Source organism: Plectropomus leopardus, chromosome 3 (genome assembly GCF_026936395.1).
Source record: "Plectropomus leopardus strain MGB_pleo_1.0 chromosome 3, ASM2693639v1, whole genome shotgun sequence".
NCBI classification, from domain to species: Eukaryota; Metazoa; Chordata; class Actinopteri; order Perciformes; family Serranidae; genus Plectropomus; species Plectropomus leopardus.
Genome location: NC_142178.1, coordinates 5,561,314 through 5,584,084, shown reverse-complemented (window position 1 = coordinate 5,584,084; position 22,771 = coordinate 5,561,314). Strand labels below are relative to the sequence as shown.

Genomic DNA, 22,771 nt, shown 5'->3' with positions numbered 1-22,771 from the left:
CTTGCTCATTTTTAATCTGCATATTTACCTGAAGTGTTTACATAATTTGATTTTGCTGAAGGTCATATTGGGTGTCACAGACAGGGATAGAAGGCGAACACAAGTTTGTGCTAATTGGCAAAAAAACAGTGTTGCTGTGGACAACAATCATAACATGTATCAGTTAAGTGCAAAAAAGATAGAGGCGGTGTTTTTAGTGGATTCATTAAGTTAATTAGTATATTATTAAATGCAGTTTTTTATTTATTACGTCAGTGAGAATCAGCCGGGTCATGATGCCCAGCTGCAGGTACTTTACCCAATTAAATTAAGTATATTTGTTAGAGTGGAAATTAAAAAAGTTTTTTCTTTAAGTTATCATTAGGAATTAAATATTTATTGCACAATTTAATAACTATAGAATAATTAGCATTTAGATTGGTTTCCTTTAAGCCTCGCTCTCACTATGCAATTCCGTCTGCTCCTGAGCATGATCTGCTGGGCGCATTTTACAGCATTAAGTTCATCAACCACTGCAAAACCAAAACAAGAAGAGGAGAATACTTTTTTCTGGTAGCTACCCCCAGTTACAGCAGTCAGTCACTTTCCTTCAACATTTTGGGCAACTTTAAACATCTAAGAGGGAAATATTTGCTCTATAATTTCTATCAAAATAAAAACTGTAAATTCGGTTTTAAAAGATCTTAATAAAGCCTTTATAATACCAACCAACATAAAAGCCATCCGCATTCCCATCCCCATTCTCACCAATTTAAGGTTTAAACTCATGTTACTTTGGGCTGTTTTATGTTGATTTTACCCCTTAAGACTCCTCATACCATAAGCAAACTAATTCAAAATGTTTAAACTCTAAAATAATCCAAACTATAACAACAGCATATAAAGTGGATGAGTTTGATCCATACATTTATTTAGCTGATTCATAGTATTCACTTAATAGACAAGTACACTGCTACTGCTATATACTGCTAATATTCAGCAATAACGTCACAGCCTAACAGTTGTTTTGATGGCTATTAACACTTAACACTGAACTTAGCTGTCAATCAGAGCTGAGACAATGAGTTGATTAATCAATTAGCCAACTGATTTATAATAATAATAATAATAATAATAATAATAATAATGGCAACTATTGTGATCATTGTTTGTTCATGGTTCCAGCTTGTCACATTTGTGTTTTTGTTGCACTTCCTTTTAATTAGCCTGTTTTAATCATTTTAATTAATTTAAATTGATTAACTTAATTTAAAAATAATTCTGAGGTTTGGACTATTGTCTGGACAAAATGAGAACTGTGAAAATGTCACTATTTTCTGAAATTTCCCAAACACAACCATCCGTCAAATCTCTCTCTCTCTCTCTCTCTCTCTCTATATATATATATATATATATATATATATATATATATATATATATATATATATATATATATAAGTGTTTGTATTTTCTCTACTACTGAAATCGAATCGAGTGTCGATCGACAAACCGACACTCGATTAAGTTGGCTGGCTCCCGGAGAGATCTTTGGGCGTTATCAGACGTAAGCAATCGAGAGCCGGGTGCTAAACAGAAAAGGAAGACACTCGAAACTTTTACAAAACCCTTTTTCTTGCTCAAGAACCAAAGCAAGGGCGGCAGGACGGCTTCATAGAGCATTAGTGCACATTATACAAGTATGTGACCCGTGTGTTCACCGTGTGGAGTGGAGTTGAGCCTCCCCGGAGAAGAAAAGATTAACTTGAGACAGTAAGTTTTCCTCCTGGTCATCTGACCGAGTAGCGGAAAGAGCACAAACAATGGCAGCGACCAACAACAACCACAGTTAACGTTAGCCGCTAACTTTGGTTCAGTCCGCGTCGAGGCAGCACTGAAGCTAGTTTCTGACTTCATGGCGAACTGTTATTTTCGCTGTTTAACTTTGTACAAAGTGGTGAAGTTAATTACATAGGGAGATAATAAGGAGCTACGGACTATTTTTTTAATGCGTAGAGGAATGCGCACGCGTACTTTAAATGTTTAAAGAGAAATACTCAAGTTGACAGTAGCATGAAATACACCCTAAATGTAAATAAAAGTTCATAAAGTAAACTTTATAGCCGCACAGCTCTAGCACTGTTGTCCTTGCACTGGAGGCAATGAATGTTCCTGCTGAAATAAATCATAAAATATTTCTCAAAGCTTTGAGTAACGCTGATCTTTATTCTGAACCCACAGTGAGCATCAGTCTACACGACCACACGGTGTAAGAGGCAGTCACCATGGCAACGCAGTTTAGTATCGATGATGCCTTTGTGTTGGAGGGAGATGAGGAGGGAGCTGTGTCTGATGGAGAGACAGACGGATGGAAGGGCAGAGACAAGGACAGAGAAGGAGGAGAGATGACATTTGGTCCTCTTTCTTTCTCTAAACCTCAAACTCATCCCTCGCATGATGCTGCAGGCTCCCCTGATCACAGTAACCTGAAGTATCAGGTACACACACACACACACACACACACACTCTCCCACTGTGTGTAGAAAGTGTATAGATGTGTATATCAGGGCCCTCGAATTTGAAATAACCTGCCTGAGAAGATAAGGCTCACAGAATCAGTGACTTATTTTAAATCATTTCTTAAAACCCATTTTTTATAGACTTGCTTTTATGTGATGTTGTCTTTTTATTCGTCTTATTAAATTGTGTTTCTCTTTATTTGTTTTACCTATCTTATTCACAATTTATTTGTTGATTTAAGTTTTTGTTTTTTTGTTGCTCTTTTGCTTTTGTCGGTTTTGGTCTAGTTTTTTGAATAATTTTATACTGACGTTATGCGTCCTACATCTTGCATTATTTGTCCTTTTGTTTTCATCTTATCCTAACTCTTCCCGCGTTTCGTCTTGCTTGTGCTCACTAGGACTGTTTGCCTTTCTTTTGTTGTATGGCCTTCTATATTTCTATGTCTGCTTTTGCGAGTTATTATATTATTATAATAAGTTGTTAACTTGAGACTGAACCTTCTTTATCACATGCTGCTGTTGTTAGAATCTGGAAAATGAAGATGCCTTGGGAAGCAATGGCAACTCCTCTTTCAATAACTTCTTCAAAATCAGGTGGGTCCTACAGGGTCGAGCTCGTGATGTGACTTTGCCTGCATTGAGCTTTGAGTGGGAGATAAAGTGTGTTTGTGTTCTCTCCACAGCGACCCTGCCACTCTGTCTTACTGCAGCTCCCAGTGGTCCTTCAGCACCTTGAGCTCTGTCACACATCTTTCTGCACACTGCTGCGGGTCAGTTCAAACACACACACACACACACACACACACACACACACACACACACACACACACACAGACAGGCATCACACTCACAACAATAAACACAGTTACTTAAAAAACTGTTCAAAACAGGTGGGTGTCTCATCCGCTGGTGAAGAAAAACAGAAGAGTTGTTCTCGCTTCATTCCTTCTCCTCATCACTGGAGTTGGTAAGTTGTTTTTTTTTATGTTGTATTTTAATCATTTATATGACATAGTAATACTGGAGTTACTAAAACATAAGAAAAAAATAATGAAATAAAATTATATTTGTTAACATAAATATTAGTTAATTCGATATATACATAATTAATGCCATTTTTAACTTTCTTTTTTTTCCTTTTAAAAAAAAAACAAAACTTGATTTCAGGTCATTTTCTAGCAAAGTTTTTAGTAATTTCTCATTGCCACCTTCCCATGATTGAAAAAAATTGAAGAAAAATAAACAAGACAATTTGCTCAGATTTCAAGGGGTTAACTGCTTTTGTACATTTCATTCCAGTAAATATAACTTATTGATAACTTACAAATTTGAGTCAGACGATATATTAAAGGAGTTTATAACTCATTAAATACAAAATATCCAACCATATATATTTTTTTCTGTCTTAAAGTCTTACCTAAAATAGTATTACATTCATTTTATTTTTGTCTTCTGCTCCTGTTTTTATCATATTTTCCTTGGTTTAACCCCACGATTACCTGAGGATAAATGTATGACCATAATGGCTCTTTAAAGGGATAGTTCAGATTTTTTTTTCTAGATTTGCCTGAGGTACTTACTAATACTCAGTGTACTACCTACTGTTGATGTCTGTCAGTCTGACATGGAAGCACAGCAATCTACTGCTGCAGATGGGAGTCAGCACTAAAATGTATTTTGAGAGAATTTTTACTGCGTTACCTTAATGTCAGACAGCTGTTTCCATGGGAATATGAAGCCGTTATATCACTCTCTTCAAAGCCAGACTCCATAGAGAAAAACAGTGATTTAACATCACAAGCATAGATGGGAAACTGAAGCAGCTACTTCCCTGTCCAAACACACTGTGTGAAGGATAGGTAAGGCAGTGAAAATACTCTCCGATAGTGTACACTAGAGCTCGACAGATTATAGGCCTGGTCGATTATCGGGGCCAATATTTGGCATTTTACCGATTATCTGTATCCACGTTTTATTTAAACGATTGCTGATAAAATTAATTAATGAAAAAGTGCAAAGAAATTGGCAGCATGGGAAGAACTTTTAAATTGTAAAACCTCAGGGAGCTAATTTTTTTATTTAGGTTTTTTTATTTACATTTTCACTGAACTTTATTCAAAAAGTTGTTGGGAACTCGCTGTATTTAATACTGAAAGGCTTAGTTTTTATTAAACATTTGTTTAAGACATTTAAACGAATTTTTGTGTTGGAGTTTGTTATATTCCAAATTCTAAATATTGACAGAAAGATTTTCATGTTTATTGTAAATGCATATTTGTTGTAAAATCGGTTATCAGTCTCATTAAGTACAAATCAGTATTGATATCAGTCCTGAAAAACCAATATCGGTCTCCCCCAGTGTACATTCAACTGATAGAGTTTTTTTTTTTTTTTGGTGGAACTATTTTTAGGTGGCTAAAACATGATTTGTTGCCGGCCCCCATTCACAGCAGCACATTGCTTTAGTGTCTGTGTTGGACTCCAGCCTGCTTCTCCAAACTTGGTACATGCCGACTGACATCTGACATATTTAATACACTGACATGTATAATATACTGAATAATGATAAGTACCCCATATAACCCATCTTTAAAAAACGAAAAAATGAAATGTAGATAGCACAGGAATTAAATGTATCAACCTTTAGTCTTTGATAAAGTAGATAAAATGACATTTAAATGACAAAAAATAATTTTCAGCCAGCACAGAAACTTTAGCACGACAAAAGAGAGCTTCATATGAAAAGGCACACCTGCTCCATTATTTGAACATCATTTTAACGTGCTGTGAAAAGCTCAGACCAGATGGTTTGTTCAGTGTTGTGTCAGCCACTGACATGCTTGGCACACTGAACTTTGTCCCCTTGTTTATCCTCTCTCTATGGCAGATTTTTGCCAGTTATCAAAGCTGATGGGGAAAAAGGTCCTAGATACACAGAATATATATTTATGCTCTAGGTTGTCAGCCCACCTTACTGGTGTACTTTTGTATTGTTTTCTTTTAGCTCTCATTTTCACGGGTGTCGTCATACAGCTGAATCCAAATGCAGGTAAGGAAAAGAAGCCATCGAGTGAACCTTGATGGTTTTGATGTTGGTAAATGACACATTGAATCTGTTAAACCAGATGAAAGAAACCTGTAGATAGTTGTATAAAGGCAGGAGAGCAGCGATATACAAACTCCACATAAAAGAAACTGCCAACAAATGAACAGATCAGGAACACAGTGACAGCTGAAACCCAAATACAAACTCACAATACTCACAAACAAATCAAATGAAACAATTTTAAAACAAATTGAACTACCAATTACAAAATGGAACAAAGAAAAAATGTGTTTCATCTTCTTGGTGAAACTGTTGTGACTAGAGTCTTTGAATGTGTTGTCTGGCGGCCCACAAAGAAAGCTCGGCAGCTGTGTGTGTAATTTTGTCTGTACACCATCACACACACACACACACACACACACACACACACACACACACACACAGAGGTGAAGAAGCACCAGTCTTTCAAGGCCAAAGTCCTTTTGATGATAAAGAGCAGTGTTTCTCAATCCAGCATGGATCTGTCCTGCTCATAGCTCTGCTTTTACTACAGAGCTGGAAAACAAAAACCTGTGGGGCTGTTGGGCATGAAGTGTTCATACTGCGACAGTTTTATGTGTACTGTAACAACAAACTATACAAGTAATATTACTTTCCAGTTGCCAATGAAAACCCTAGACAGTAAAGTTGTAGTTTGTACCAAAGTTAGGAGCGCATGATTCAGCGTTTCTCCTAGATTTACTGGTTCGGGGGGGTGGGAGTGGGGGCTGGATAAGGATGATCCTGTAGCTCCTACCAACCAAAAGCGAAAACGTACATAATTCCACATTCACTTTCTGTGTATTGCATCATTATCATTATATTATTTATTAAGTCCAGTCTTGTAGAGGCAGGAGAAGGATCGAGGATCCCGTGGTGAGTCTTGTCACCACTGATGCTAGTTTCATGTTCACCTGCGTCTAAAGAATGCATATATTTTTGCCTGCTTTTCCAGCAGTTGGGGTCGACATCTCTCCATTAGTGATTTATTTGTTGAGACACTGTGATTGTTAACCTTGCAGAACTAGTAAATTCAATGTTTTGCGAGACAGAGAGAGATATAAAAATGAGAAAAAAATATGTACAAAGGTACATGCCCTGTTGAAGAGCATGAGTTGAAATGCGCAGGCATTTTTTTTTTCAAAACAGTGTGGCTTGGAGTGTTTTGGTTCTAACTTATTGACATTAACATGTCTAAACTCTCCCTCCTTTTTTGGTCATTTTTGTCCTTGAATCCAAAAGGCACCTTTTTGTGAAGCCCACATATGTGAAGTTGTACTCCTCAGACAAACTGTTTTGTAGACAAAATTTAAAATATTAATTAGGGTAATTGTAAAACCTTTGCACGGAGCCAGGCTATTTCCTCGGTCTTCTTTGTGCTAAGTTAAGCTAACAGTCTCATGGCTGCCACTCGTTATTTATCACACACACGGCAGAAGTATTGATCTTCTCAGTCAGCTCCTAGGGAGAAAGCAAATAAGCACATATCCCAAAATGTTGAGCTCTCTGAATGTGTGGTTGCACTGATAAATGCTTGAACAAATGAATTTGTCCTTTCAGGTGTTTCGAGTGCTATTTTCTTTGTACCTGGGTTTCTTCTCTTCATCCCTGGAGGTAAACTGATCCTCTGTTTGCTTGCACTCTTCTTTTACTCTCACGTTTATTTGGTATTAACATCATTCCCTGTACTTCCTCCAGTGTACCATGTGATTTACATCAGCTGTGCGGTCAGCGGAAAAAGAGGCTTCAAACTGTTCTACCTACCTTATTTTGAAAAATGACATTTCATGAGACACTACATTTCCACTACATCTCTTTGTGTGCCATCGTAAAATGAATTTATATTTTGTCACTTTTAACTCAAAAAATGTATTGTCAAATTTGTTGTTTTTTCTTGTCATTGTGATGACCACTACTAATTCAGCCACTCAGTGCCTCCACTGCCTTTCCACTACATGAACTGACGACGCTGTGTGTGTGCACCAGAAAGAAGGAGATTGGTCTTGCCTGTGTTTTCCATGTTGTGTGAATAATGACTGTGAAATTACAATAAAACTTTTTTTGTATATTTTAAGATTTGTCTGTTGAGGTAGTTTTTCCAAACAGTGGCAAAGTGCTATATGGCTGTAGCCTGGGGAGAGGACTCAGACTGGCTAACATTACCTACAAATTGCAGTAATGTTTTAAAGAAAGCATTTTAATGTAATGTTCAAAGAATGTTTCAAAGATGTTTATCATTTAAAATAATGTTCAATTAAGGTTTAATGCTGACTGAGACGTAACATTTTAGCTGCAACATTCAGAGGATGCTTTGGTGATGTTGAGAGGTGACAGATCATAGAATGTTCTTCTATAAAACGTTCCCACTATGTTACAAGAGAACAAAGGAAGAGCGTTTTTGTAAACAACATTCAGAAAATGTTTTTGAGGACTGAGATTACAATCCTTTTTTTAGATGAAAATGTAATGTAATGTTTATTTACATTTAATTTTTTTATGTTTATAGAGAATGTTGAATGAATTTAAACAATCTGTGATTAGGTTTGTGTGTAACTGCTTAAAAGTACAACAAACTTAATGTCACGCTCACCTTTTGAGCTGCTAAGCTTGCTTTTACCATAATCACAACCATTTCTTATCCTGCGTATGCTCTTTTCAAACAAATTAGTGCCTTCACCAATTACTCGTTATTTGGGGTCTTTATTTGGATTGACTTTACAGAGAGTGGTTACAGGGGTTTTAATAGTAAATCAGTGGCTACTTCAAAACAGCGATTAATATAACCATTTTGCTGCACACCATCCAGGCAATCAGAAACAAACATGCACCAGACTACTGCCAAAAGCTGTTTGTTGTAGCTGCTGGTTCTCTAATCACTTACCAGTGGTGCCTCTGAGGAGATTTTCATAGTGGTGGCCAGATGTTTCCACTGAAAATCAAAAACAATAACTGATTGTCAGGAATTTGCTCATGCTATATAGGCTTGCTAAAAGCTGACAGTATGACAGTTAAGGAATCATATACTGGTTTTTGGTAAATATTACTAATTGTCTGATGTGCAGATACAGTTAGCATTTTGAATCCCGCAGCAACCATATGGTAATGTGTTACGTATCTCCACATGTTAAAAACAATATACAAAGTATATTGACAAGACGGAAGGTAATATTCTAAGAAAAAAAACTCTATATATCTGAGATTTTTTAATGTGCAATAACAGCCACACACCACAGACTCTTTTTGTGCAATAATACTTAAACATTTACACTTATATTTATTAACGCATTTGCATTGTTAAGTTTGTACTGATTGTATTCTTGCTAATCCTAGACTATTGTTTTAGTCATCTTAGACTATTGTTTTATTTCATTGTATTTATTTGTCCTTTCAGCTGGTTTTATATTTTAGTGTCCTATTTTATTGTTGATTTAGCAGAACCTCAGTACTTAATTTCATTCCCTCTCACAAACCTCATATTTTGGAATGACAATTAACCATCTTGAATTTTAAATTAATGTCACAGATTTGCCTTGGAAAAAAAGTGGGATATTTTCTAAGTTTGTAAAGTCACAAATATTTCAGAAAATAAGTTGTACATTTTCAGAGTTTATTGAGTTGCAGATTTGTGAGAAGGCAAGTAAGAATATTTGTTTGTTTGGTTTTTTTTGGTCAAAAAACCATATCACTTTACTTTGGATCAACTTCATCACACAGACGCTGCCTGCCGTGTATTATGCCTGCTGCGGACAAATTTATCAAATTATTATACTTTGCAGTTGGATTTAGCAATAAGGAAATACTCCTGATTATAATCCAAAATCTCCAGATTATTATCAGCATCTGGACTTTGAAGAGTCATTGTCAGCAGTACTTCCTTTGTGCTAGCTTAAAATGAGCCCACCACAGCCTCTTAAAGACAGTAATAAAGTCCCCCAATAATTTTTTCACTAGGTATGTCCAGTGTGTGTGGGCGTGTGTGTGTGTGTGTTGGTGCCTGGCACCTCGGCTTTAGAATAAATTAGTATAAAATCATATTTATGAAAATATGGAGCTCAAATCCTTGACACAAGAGATTGTATTCCTTTAATTCAAAATCGGGACACAAAACTCACTCACATATTTATTTTTGTTCAGACCTTTTGATGAAACCCTTTCAGTTATACTGCAGACGTTTCTCGTGCAGCCTTACTCTGAGACTCATATTACTAATATTCTATACAGTCATGTCTCTAAAACACTATCCAGTTTTTACTTACATTTTAAGTGTCAGTCTTTCTTCTTTCTTTATTTATTTATTTATCCAGTTTTTATATCCAGTTTTTATGTTGTAAATGGTGATCTTTTTTCTATTTTTTTTTTTTTTTTGCATTTGCTGAAATTTTCCTATTATTAAATCAAACAAATGTGAAGCTTTCAACAGATAATTAGCATAACTTTTTACTGAAAAATCTTGGCTTTGCTTTTCAAGGCCAAAATAAATAACTTATTTGGGCAGCACTTTTAACAAGCTTTTAGCTGACACATCAGCAATAATATATATATATATATATATATATATATATATATATATATATATATATATATATATATATATATATATATATTTGAAAAAACATTGCCTAAAACATGGAAAGCCCAAAGAAATTAGTCATTCATATTTTACCATTGTTTGTACCTTCAGCTTGAACCCAAGGTAAACATTTTATTTTTTGAGAAATTTTCTGATGACTCGGTGGTTGTTGGGTGTATAAGAGAAGGAGAGGAGGGGGAGTACAGGTCTCTGGTGGACAACTTTGTGGAGTGGTCTGAACATAATCACCTGAGGCTGAATGTTAACAAGACCAGAGAGATGGTGATCGACTTCAGGAAGAAGAGGACGTCGTCACAACCTTTACAGATCCGGGGGGAGACTGTGGAGGAGGTGGAGGCCTACAAATATCTGGGTGTAGTGATCAATAACAGACTGGACTGGAAATCTAACACTGACGCTGTGTACAAGAAGGGGATGAGCAGACTCTACTTCCTGAGGAAGCTACGATCCTTCAACGTGTGCAGCAAGATGTTGGAGATCTTCTACCAGTCTGTTGTCTCCAGTGCCATCTTCTTCGCTGCTGTTTGTTGGGGTAGCAGCATCAGAGCCAGTGACACCAACAGACTTAATAAAATCATTAAGAAAGCTGGCTCTGTGGTGGGTTTTAGGCTGGAGACCGTGGAGACTGTGGTGGAGAGGAGGACACTTAAAAAACTGCTCGCCATCATGAACAATGCTGAGCACCTCCTCCACCACACACTGGAGCGACAGTGGAGCACCTTCTCCAACAGACTGATTCAGCTTCGCTGTTGAAAGGACAGATACAGGAAATCTTTCCTGCCACAAGCCATCCACCTGTACAATAACTCACCTCTGTCTGCTCTTTAAACTCTGGTCTTAGCTCCATGTCACTCTACACTGCTGACGTTATTTTTATTTATTCAGATACTGTTCCGCACTTTACACATGTATATATGTATATATGTATAGTTTCTTAGTTTTTTTTAAAAGCGTATTCCTTATATTCTATTAATAATGTGTGCTCTTTATTCTCTTGTTCTTACTGCATGGCGCTGCTACACCCCAATTTCTCAGTTTTGAGATCAATAAAGTATATCTATCTATCTATCTATTTTTGCAGGAAAAAAGTCTATTCCTTCTATTCCTTCAAGATAGAGAATCCATAGAAACACTAGTTATTCCCTCATCTCTGTAAAAACTCTGAATTAAAGTTACATGGGCTACCAATTTTAGACATTATACAGTAGCTCCCACACATCTATGATGCATTTATGATGATGACGCAGTTTGCTCTTATTTTGCCAACTTTTAGAACAGTGTAGGTGTTAAGGCTGTAACTGACTGACTTCTCACACCCACTCAATGTTTATCATTCTCCCTAAATGCAACCATTTTTCTGCCAGTAATTATCCTTCATTTGGTCTAATAATTAACAATATAGTAACCTCCTAGAGTGCATTGTTTACATCATGCAAATCAATACTGCAGCTGGTTGAGATAGACTGAAATAATTGTGCACAGTATTTTAGCAGATCAGCGTGGATTTTGTTTGTAAAAATGGAATATGCAAAGTTAAATCACTACAGCTGTTAGCCAGAATAATAATTCCCTCTATAATATATTGTAGTAGCATTAAATGAAATTACATTACTGAAGGGACTGTATTTTACACTCTCTGAAGCCACAAATATTTTTCCTTGAAGATGACAAAAAGCCTTGTTATGCATGCTGGTTAGCCAGTGTGTATGTTTATGGATTTAAAATGAGACATGTAGAATAAAGCCATTTTAAAAAAAATGAAATATCACTATTTTAGGCTTGGATTTGGTTATGTATATTTCTGATGGAAGTGTTTGTCCTACATACTTTCTTCATTGGCTGGCGGAAATGTGAAAATCCATTGATAACCTCTGTTTTTACAGTTTTTGGCTGTGATATATGGTGTTAATTTGGTGTTTTGTCTGTAAAATAAATTCAAAGAAACAGCTGTTTAAAGTTATATGCCCCTCCCCCGAGACGAAATAAAAACAAGTTTCTCCAATATTTAAAAAAATATCAACATGCCTTACCCTTTTTGCACCAGCCCCTACCCTCATAAATAACGAGCAGTCCCTTAGGTAAGTACAAGTAAAAAATCTTAAGTACTGTGATAACTGACTAATATGTTGTATTTGCAATGAACTGAGAGCATAGATCATCTTGATATACAGTCTATGGTTGAGATTTAATTCGTTATGCATCTTTTTATAAGATAAGTATTTTATATTTTGTATCTATTATTTAAAAAAAAACAAAACAGCGCAGTCCACCGCGTTTCCTGTAATAACAGTTCCGCAACCTGCGTCTGGAGGGCGCTCTGAGGCCTACAGCGACTCCTCAATAGACGACTGACTTCGGCAAACATCGTCATCATTCGTGAACTGAGACTCGGTTAAGAATGGAGGAGGAGGCACGCAAGCTTTTCGAGGAAGGAATAAGAAAGAAATTGATCAGTCCTGGTAAAGGAGAGCTATCGACCTTTCCCAATGGAACCAAGGTAAAACTACAGTGTGTTTATTGCCGGTACCAGTTGACTCCAGTCCTCTGAATCAGTTGAAACAAACGCGACGAAGCACGTTAGCTAATGCTATCACTAGCTAATACACTAGACTGTCAGCTCGGTTAATGTTAACAGCAAACGAATTACGCGAATATACGAACGCCGCTGACAAGCTTTGTGACTGTTGCTGTATTGTTGGTGATGAAACGTTAGATTATTTAGGTTTGGCGTTATTTTTTTAGCCGTGTTACATCTTTTTGCTTTATTTTTTTCATCTGATAGAAATCTAGGGGCGGGACAGGATGCCGTGTGTTTACGCAAGGTGATTGGTTTGTGAAGCACGTCAATCATTTTTCTGCTGTTGTGATTGGTTAAATTATGACGGAGAGGGGGGTGTCCCAGAAAGCAGGTTATGTGAAGACTCGTGAGTATGTTAACCCTGAGACCAGGGGAACTACGTTTCAGAAAGAGAGTTAAGACAAACTCTTGAGTCACTCACCATGTTAACTGACTCTGTGAACATAATCTGCTCGCTGGCAGGTTTTCTGTAAGAAACACCGAGTTTCTACCTGTGTCCTCCCACCTGAAGAAAGCTGTCAGATACGGATTGTCCGTATTTTTGCAATCCGACAGGGAGAGGATTTTCAGATCTCGATTGGATGTGCTCTCATTCCTCGATGAATATTTGTTATAATCGCACAGTTGGCTGATTAAAAATAAAATGTCAATTTTTTTTATAATTGGTATTTTATTGAATTGTCAACAATTAGTCTACAAATCAATGTCTCCATTGAGTCTACTTTTAATCTACCTTTCTACTTTTAAATTATAAAATTAATTTATTAAAACAATGAAATAAAACAAAACTCCAATAATAAATTAAATTTAAAAAAGCATCCAAAAAGCTAAAATGCTATCATACAATAAAAGACAGTAAACAAAATCAATAATCACATATCATGTAGCGAAATAAAAGTGTCATCCCCACATTTGCATGGGGGGGTTTTACATTTGGGGTTTTAATGACTACATGTTAAAATAGCCACTGAATGAATATTTACTTTGTTAAACATCAAATATGAATAAAACTAAAGTGAGGTCAGCCTACAATCATGGCTGAGTGAAATATGCCTTTCCTTTATGAATGATGTTTTTATATTTCATTTTCAGTTGCTTCCAAATGCGTTTTCCCCCTGTGGGATTGCACCTAAATGAAAATCAGAATTTATTCATCCACGACGCAATGATTTTGATAAAGTGCAGTTAATGTTAAGTCAGTAGACACATGCATTCAAACTTACACCTTGACACAAATGACACAGGCAGCGATTTTCTCTCATGATGTTACTTTTCTTTCTAAATATGGGCTCATATTTGCCGTAGGCAGCATGAGGACCTCTAGTTCCAATGGGGTAAAGTAGCTAGGTTTCTTTTTTTCAGCGGTTGCCATGGTGAATGAAGGCTCCAGTGGTTATGACTTTTTATTGAGGTTGTGCGCGTGTTGAGCCCAGGATGAACATACTCAGAGTTTATTGAACTAATTGAGATCAGCCATTCTAGAACCGAACACTCAGAGTTCAGGGTCAGACCTCCTCTCTGGACTAACCCCCAGGCCTGTCAGAAAAGCACAGATTGCTCTTGTTTTTAGTAAATAAGATGTCATGTTTACTTAATACAGCTATTACACAACAATTTAACACTTTCAGACCTGTCATTATAATATCTGTTTTTTTATATCTTTGTATTTTACTCGATGAAATTGTCATTATTTACACAATCGTCGAGGTTTCACATCCAAAGGACTCAACACAGCCAGCCATTGTACATGTCACTCAATAAAAAAACTTCTGTGCACTATAATATGAAACATTTGTCCATAAAACTAAAAAAAAGAAGAGATAATTAGAACTTGAATTTTGTCATATTTCATTAGAAAAAACCCCAACTATGAACCATTTTAAAGGAAGAAAAGCTGAATTAAGAACATTGTACACACAAGTTTGGCTTTAGACATTTCTAGCTTCTTCACTTCAGGAGTTATGCTCATTTTTTGGGCACTGTCTATGAGCGTTTTTTTTTTTTTTTACTGGAAGTGGTAAGATGATGTGAACAGCAGAAACAGAGTTTTAATGAAATTTCAAACAATATACTTTGAACAGTATTACTGAAACTGTGAAAATATAAACTTTTAAAATAGATACACAATTGAACTGTTTGCAGTGTTCAGTGTTTCAAGTGTTTGTCCTCTCTGTTTTTACTAGGTGGTTTTCCATTACCGCACCAGCCTGTTGGATGGCACAGTGCTGGATGACTCCAGAACCATGGGTGGCCACAGCAAACCCATGGAGCTCATCTTGGGCAAGAAGTTTAAACTAGCTGCGTGGGAGAGGGTGGTCACCACCATGAAACAAGGCGAAGTTGCAGAATTTGCCTGTGACACTAAGGTGAGTGAGCGGCTACTGAGGAGTCATTGGCTGTCTTGTTTTTTCTTTGCCATTGACCTTTTGTGTTCCCCTCTCAGCACACAGCACTGTACCCGCTCGTGTCTCAGTCCCTGAGAAACATCAGTGCCGGTAAAGACCCCCTGGAAGGACAGAGGCATTGCTGCGGCATCGCCCAGATCCACTCCCACCACTCTCTAGGACACAAGGACCTGGATCAGCTTCAGGCCAGTCCACAGCCTCTTGTGTTTACCATCGAGCTGCTGGAGGTGAGTTTTTCAAATACCCCAAATCAAAATAAACACCCCTGTTTTGTTTTTTTCCCCTATAATTTTGATATGTCCCCTTCATAAAATCGACGGTCAAAACATATTTCTTTTTTTTACCGCAAAATACAGCTAAAAATCATGATATTGTTAATATAATGACTCACTCGTTACTCTATAGGCAAAAAGTGCCAAATAAAACCACTCTGAGAAATAAGGTACAAGATAGATTAATTAGTCATTTTTTAGACTACGTTTTAAAAAATGACTAATAAATACATGCTTGTTCATATGTAGTTTTTTACCTATCGTTTTGATTTAGTTCAAATTTGCAATAATAGTGCCTTGATATCTGCCCTACACCTCAAAGCAACATATACATCAAAATATGCAATGATTATAAAACTAGAGTTTTTTAAATATGATATTGTCATAGGATGACATTTCACACTGACACCTTGGTACTAGGAAGTTGCTTTTACTTTAACATATGATGGTATGTGGGCTGTTCAGACAGGCACGTTTATAAAGACTGTCCAAAAACTGTCCAAAAACAACAAAGGTGGTGCAGTAAGGCAAAATGTGTGAACTGAGAGACAAACCTAATTTTCTGTTAATATACAAATACGCAAAAACAAACTTTGTGTGTCAATGTCAATTGTAGTACTGAAGGTGTTTCTGATACAGAGTGCCCAAGGGATAATGCTTTTCTATTGGCCAGCTAGGATGCTAACATCGTCCTGGTTTCCTCTTCAAAAAACATTTAGGATTTTTCCATTGGAAACAAATGTTTGTGATGCTTACATGTTTTGTTCAGCAAGATAATCTTCACAAATGAACAGCACTTTCATGATTTTTGAAGCCTAGATACAATTTCCAGAAGTCAAAAGCTGATCAGGCTGTAAACAAACTACACTACAGTCACGCCGCCACCACTGCGAGGCTGTAAAGCCGTGTTCAGCATGATGACCGTCTGTAATCTCATTTTGCCACTTGTTAATAACCAAAGCTCACAGTGGGGTATTTACTAATGTTTCTTATGTTGTAGAACAAGGGTTCAGGCTTGTACCCAAAAAACGGTTAAAAAAGCCCACTGACTTGGAGAGGAGGGAACCTGAGGTGCTGAAATTCTAACAGATTTCTGGGTTTTAGGACTCATTCGTGGGGTTCTCTATTGACGTACATGAGAGTGACACCATTTTGGAAATGCATCTTTATATAATGCAGTCCAATCTGACAGACAGCTGATAACCTGTATAGCACAGTCCAAGCCAAATAAAAATCCATAATGCCCCCTAAGAGGGGATTCATTGTAAGGGAATTTCCATGAATTGCATTATATTGTGGATGCATCTAAAAAAATCTAAATGTTATATGTATTCACCACAAAGAGCGAAGCACAGCTACAGTTTAACTCTCCTGCAGTGTGAGCTTCAGCTGCTGCTGATCCTTAGTCTCTTTCTTTGCTCAGGTTTTGCCTCCAGGATCCTTCCAGCTCGATGTGTGGGCTATGACCGACGAAGAGAAACTCCAGCTTGTGCCTCAGATCCACGAGGAAGGCAACGTGCTTTTCAAGCAGGGTCGAATTCAGGAAGCCACAGAGAAATATTACAATGGCATCGCCTGCCTCAAAAATCTACAGATGAAGGTTAAAACACAGATGAATACAAGAGCATACAGATCCGGTCCAGTTTTTTTTTAAGTATCTATTTTCTTTAGTATGAACACTTGAATTTGTATTAAAATGAATTTTCCAACTCCTCTTTGGGACTTTGTCTCCCTTTCAGGAGCACCCTGGAGATGAAGCATGGGTGAAGTTGGACCATATGGTCACACCACTGCTCCTCAACTACTGCCAGTGCAAGCTGCTCCAGGGCCAGTACTACGAAGTCATCGAACACTGCTCGTCCCTAGTCTTCAAGTATGAAGGTACGGCAGAAAAGAAAGAATTCTGTTGCTGCTTCAGTTTGTATTTATTTGTCATTTCAAAGAGGGAGCAGTCTATTTGGGATTAGTATAGATTTTTTAAAAAAAGTGTACTCTTGTAATTGTGATTTAGATGACAATAATTATACTTCAGTAGTTAAATGCACAGCTTAAATTGAAAAACTGTCAAGTGTGCCATGACTAACAACCATATTTTTAACGTAATTTAGTTTCCATTATGCAAAAATAAATAGAGCAGCATTAGAGATCTGCCTCTATTATTGCATATGGTTGTTGTCAAAAGTTAACATATCCTTGTAAAGAACATGTACATATGTCACACAGCAGTCTTTAGTTTCCGATATTTGCTATAAGTCTTATTTTTCTGTGATGGAATGACTAGAGTGCATATGACCTCTTCACACACACACACACACACACACACACACACACACACACACACACACACACACTTTTATCAGTTTATTTTGGCTTTTCTGAAAATGTGACCAAATGTGCTGGGTCAAAACAAAAACATCAATAACAATATCACATGTCTCTTTACTTTTTTGCTAAACATCCAACTGTTCAGCCAGGTCCTTCAAAATAAAAGCACCATGGGTCCTGCTTTGATTTATTTAATTAGAAGAGTACTTTTTTAAATTTCACTGTTAAGTTACTTCCTTAAAACCGTATTTTATTAAATGTTATTATAACAGTGGTGTATTCAACTATATTATATGACAGTAGCTACTTAATTTAATTAATTTCATTCAGTATTTTGTATTTTAGTGGTAAACATTAGTTTAAAGGACATTTAAAAATATCAAGATATATAGTGTGATACAGCCTGAAGATGTTGCATTTTTATTTAATGATAATAATAGCAATACATTTTATTTATAGAGCGCTTTTCGGGAAACTTAAAGACACTTTACATTTTAAAGCCCAGCCCTATCTCCAATTATTCCATCTCAGAAAAATAGCGGTTGTGGAAATAATTGGAAACTCTAGACTGCCATGACATACATGTTCTTTACAAGTGTAGATAAACCAACTGTTCCAAATCTGGTGGATTATTTTATTAATTAAATTTACTTACTTTATCCATCCTCGCAGCTTATGTTTCTAATATCATTTTTTCCACATAAAACAACAAGGTTTTATCAGGGTTTCTGAGTCTTCCACACAGGTGGTCTGTAATATAGTGGCTAAACTTTGTGTGTGGCCAATAGACTTGCAACACCTGCAGTGTTAGGCCCCAATTACACCAACACACGTCGCTACAGGTGCAGCTGCTTCAAAAACACCTCAGCAAAGCAGCTTGGTGGGTCTGCGGCACAGGGCTGCGTGGGGAACCTGGCAATCAAATGTAATTAACGAGAAAACACACCCAAAGTAAGCTCCTGTTACCTCCCCTGTGGCCCCCTTCACACAACTCGTTGCATGCATGCTGAGAAGTATTTGAACAATGGGGCGACCTTCATCGTAATGAAAACTGACTAATGACTGGCTAATGTCAACCTTGTGTCTGTATTCCACATTATCCCAGTGTTCCTACCACATCTTTATCTTTTTGTGTAAAACTCTGCATCTCGCTCGATTTGTTGATCGATTTGACGAGCGGGACGACTCCACTCCTTGCACTGAAAGGCAGAGAATATTTGAATTTTTACGTGTTTGAAAACCGATCAAAAAAAACTTGATATAGCACGATACCACAGATACCACTTTATACTGCAGTTTAAAGTCTCTTTCTGTCACAGAGATGAGGAAATACAAAGATGTTTCTTTTACCTCAACTTCCTTGCTTCCCTTTCAAAACAAAAGCTACCTGTCTGTGTCTCTGTGGACAGAATGCCATCAGTTGCTGATACAATGCATTTTATTTTGAAACAGGATGTGGTTGTTGTACAGGATGGGGTTGTCGGCTGTGCAGGAGCTTGTATAACTTCATAAATGAGAGGAATTTGTGCTTATAAATATGAAAATACAGCACTCATATCAGTAGGCAGCGATATGCCTTAAGGCCCAGTTAAAGCTGGTCTAATTTGATGCAGAAAGAATATACTAGTTACAATGATTTCTGTTAGAAAAGTTATAGTGTTATTGAAATTGCATTAATTTTACTGTAAGATGTTTTGTTGGACTGCTGGATTTGAGGTTTTGTTGCTGTAACAAAGAGTAGCTGTTTTGTTACTTCTCCTAAAAGTGACCTGAATTTTACATTGTTTTATTTATTTTGCTGTTCGATTGTTAAATGTAGATTGCACTACATTCCTTTTACTTGAGTGGAACAAGCTCTTGCATTGATTTTATTTTGGAGAGACTTTTTATCAGACTGTAAAACAGAGATTACCAGTTAAGACTGGGCTGTTTTTTGTTAAGGAATAATGCCCTGAAGTGTATGACAAGTTTCAAAATGTTATTTTCAGTAATTTTTTGTTATATTTATTGAGTAATAAAAAAATAATAGTTAGATCATTTAAAAAAAAAAATCGATAGATTAATTGATAAAAAAAATAATCCTTAGGTGCAGCCCTAGATATCTGCATGACAGGTGTGCTATCAAAAGAAAACACTGTCCTAGATCCTTCTTTAAATTTCATAAACTATGGTGTCACAGCTTGTTGTCTGAGCCCTTTCTGTAAGTGCAGTGGTTTGTTGGCCATGTTAAGTTGTGCATAAGCATGTTTGTTGAGCCCAACTTGCATTTAAGTGCATATGGAGAATTTGTATTGATGTATTTTGTCCCCGTGCTGACAGACAACGTGAAGGCCTTCTACAAGCGGGCTAAGGCCCACGCTGCAGTGTGGAACGAGGTCGAGGCACGGGCGGACTTCAACAAGGTGTTGGAACTGGACCCCTCTCTGGGACCGTCTGTTGCCAAGGAGCTGAAGGCCATGGAGGAGAGGATCCGCATCAAAGAGAAGGAGGAAAAGGGTCGTTACAAAGGCCTTTTCAACTACAATGCACCACCAGCCACTGCCACTACGGTCAGTCCACTCTGAGTTTTTTTCCTTTTAATTGCAACTATTTAAGCTTATTTCAGGGTTTGGGGGGTCATGAAAAACCTGGAAAAGTCATGGAATTTGCAAATATCAATTTCCAGGCCTGGAAAAGTTTTGGAAAATTAAATATACCTTGAAATTTTTGGAAAAGTCATGGAACTTTGTTTCACAATTCTGTATAATAACACATGATGTGTTAAGCACCACTGGACATTTATAAAAAAAAAAATCAAATGTTACTGGCTGTAGTGTTGTAGTGATTTAAACATGCCTTCCAAATGCATGTTTTATTTAAACAATTACAAATCACAATTTTTTTAGAAAAAAAAAAAAAACCTCACCAAAAAAGAAGCCAACATTTTGTCTATAAAAATCACTGAGGTTTTTCCTGGGGGGGGGGTCCTTAGAAAATTTTTAAAGATAAAAGAAGAAAATCTCCAAAATGTTAAAAGGAAAACATGGTGGTAAAATATATCCAGAATATTGCCATTTACAGTTGTATATCCCTTCCCGAAAGCCAAAATAAAAAATACGCTTAAAAAATTATCTGACAGGCTGCCCCCTTTATGCACCACCCTGTCCCTCATAAATAACAAACAGTCCCTTAGTAATCTACTTGTGCTCTGATTTCATAATTTTTCAAAAAATAATAAATTTGATTTTAAAGAACTATTATGAGTAATGAAAAAGAACTGATTGGTCGTTTCAGAGAATGTATGGTCTTTAAAATTTGCTTCAAAGTCATGAAAAAGTCATGGAAAGTTACTGGATAAAATGTGCATGGCCCCTGTTTTTTGTTAGAACATAATGAATTAGAAACTTACAGAAGTATCTGCTCTTCCTCCTCACAGGGTTGAATCTCACAGCGGTTCGGAATAAGAGGATGCCTGTGAATTTCAAGATGGAGGAGAAACAGTAGATGCTGCTGGTGTTGTAGTTTTTTATCCTGCCACCCTCTGCCCTCTATGGTACCCGCAGAAACATACACACACACACACACACACACACACACACACACACACACACACACACACACTCTCTCACACTCACACTGTCAGCTCCAACACACAAAGTCACATATATATAACTGAGGTGTGACTCATTCCTGCCTCCTCTAAACTCCCTCTCTCTAAAGGTCAGTCTCACTCTTTGATTAGGACATGCTGCTGACATTATCGGCTTGACTTTAATGAAAGTGTAAGATCCCACAGAAACCATCCTGTAAGGTATGTATCGGCCAACGGCATCAATATCTCATGGTTTTCGATCTTAGGAAACTCACAGCTTGTTGGTCAATTACTTGCTCACAGTAATGAGCTACGTTACCTTTAGCAACATTTCTCACAGGATTTGTTGCAGAGAGATTTTGCTTCTTTTTTTTGATTTAATGATGAATTCATCAGCTGTTGGTGGAAAGTCATTGTATGGCAACCTATATAACAAACAGCAAGTCGCCACAGTATTAGAAACATGTAGCCTCAGCAGTTTATGTTGTCTTGCTTTCTGTAAAATATACAGAACTGTTGGATAATCCTTAAATTATTTGGCCCAATGCATTCCAGATAGAAATGCTCTCCTCTCTGAAAACCAAGGAATACTTTTTTTTTTTTTGCACAATGGGACATAATGTACTCGTATACACACCTCTGCCTTGCACCACAAGAGCCCCCCTTCTACCTTGGTCACAGCGGAAGCACTGGAATAAGCAGGAGTCCATTATCTCCTGGTAGATGCGACTGGGAAACCGAGCCGTCTGTGACAATCATTAGAAAACACACATGGACTTGTGTTATATTTGCTTTCTCCTATGTACTTATTTCACATATGTAAGAAATACAACATTATGTTGTTTTTGTCAAGCGATGTACTCAGCAAAGCCCTCACGATCTCCTTCACCTCGCTTAGTAAGAGCCACTCATCACTCTTCATGTGAAGCAGCAGGTCATTAACCTGCCTGAAGTGAGATGCTGTTGAGGTTGTGATTATGTAACTGAAAATAAATGTGTGTATATCCTCGGTTTTGCATTTTCTTTAACCCGCACACTCATTTCAGTCAAATTTGTACAGTTTTGACATTCAACAGCAGTAAACACCCTAAAAGCCATTCTTTTTGCCTGAAATTTATTGACATTCCAAAGTGTACCAAAATGTGCAATTATTTAAATACATTACAGTAAATTTCATACTTTTTGTACGTTGAGGTTACTCCAGGGCTGTTAGACACATATATCAAATGAAATGATACTTTTAGGAAATCTTGAAACTGAAACTCTCCATGCCGTGTCAGTGATTTTATGCTTCTGCGCCAGCAATAGCAGAGCCGAGAGGCATTATGTTTTCTTGTTTTCCTGTCCATCCATTTGTACGTCGCTCACAAAAACATCATATGTAGTGCACTGTCAAAAAGGTCATAGTATATTACATTGTCTAAAGTGTCACAAAAATGTCCTAAT

At 36.9% G+C, this 22,771-nt stretch overlaps 2 protein-coding genes across 2 annotated transcripts; both read left to right on the top strand.

Annotated features, from left to right (window-relative positions):
- The first annotated feature begins 1,530 nt into the window (after window positions 1–1,530).
- Window positions 1,531–7,657, top strand: tmem134 (transmembrane protein 134). The gene is made up of 8 exons (XM_042485473.2): window positions 1,531–1,749; window positions 2,218–2,474; window positions 3,025–3,092; window positions 3,182–3,268; window positions 3,389–3,465; window positions 5,503–5,547; window positions 7,144–7,197; window positions 7,282–7,657. Exons 2-8 carry the CDS (start codon window positions 2,262–2,264, stop codon window positions 7,362–7,364), a joined length of 627 nt encoding a protein of 208 aa, XP_042341407.1. The 5' UTR covers window positions 1,531–1,749; window positions 2,218–2,261; the 3' UTR covers window positions 7,365–7,657.
- Window positions 7,658–12,521: 4,864 nt separating this feature from the next.
- On the top strand, window positions 12,522–22,334 carry aip (AHR interacting HSP90 co-chaperone). Its single transcript, XM_042485165.2, has 7 exons — window positions 12,522–12,671; window positions 14,936–15,118; window positions 15,196–15,384; window positions 16,853–17,029; window positions 17,169–17,310; window positions 20,074–20,303; window positions 21,170–22,334. Exons 1-7 carry the CDS (start codon window positions 12,573–12,575, stop codon window positions 21,173–21,175), a joined length of 1,026 nt encoding a protein of 341 aa, XP_042341099.2. The 5' UTR covers window positions 12,522–12,572; the 3' UTR covers window positions 21,176–22,334.
- Window positions 22,335–22,771: the final 437 nt, after the last annotated feature.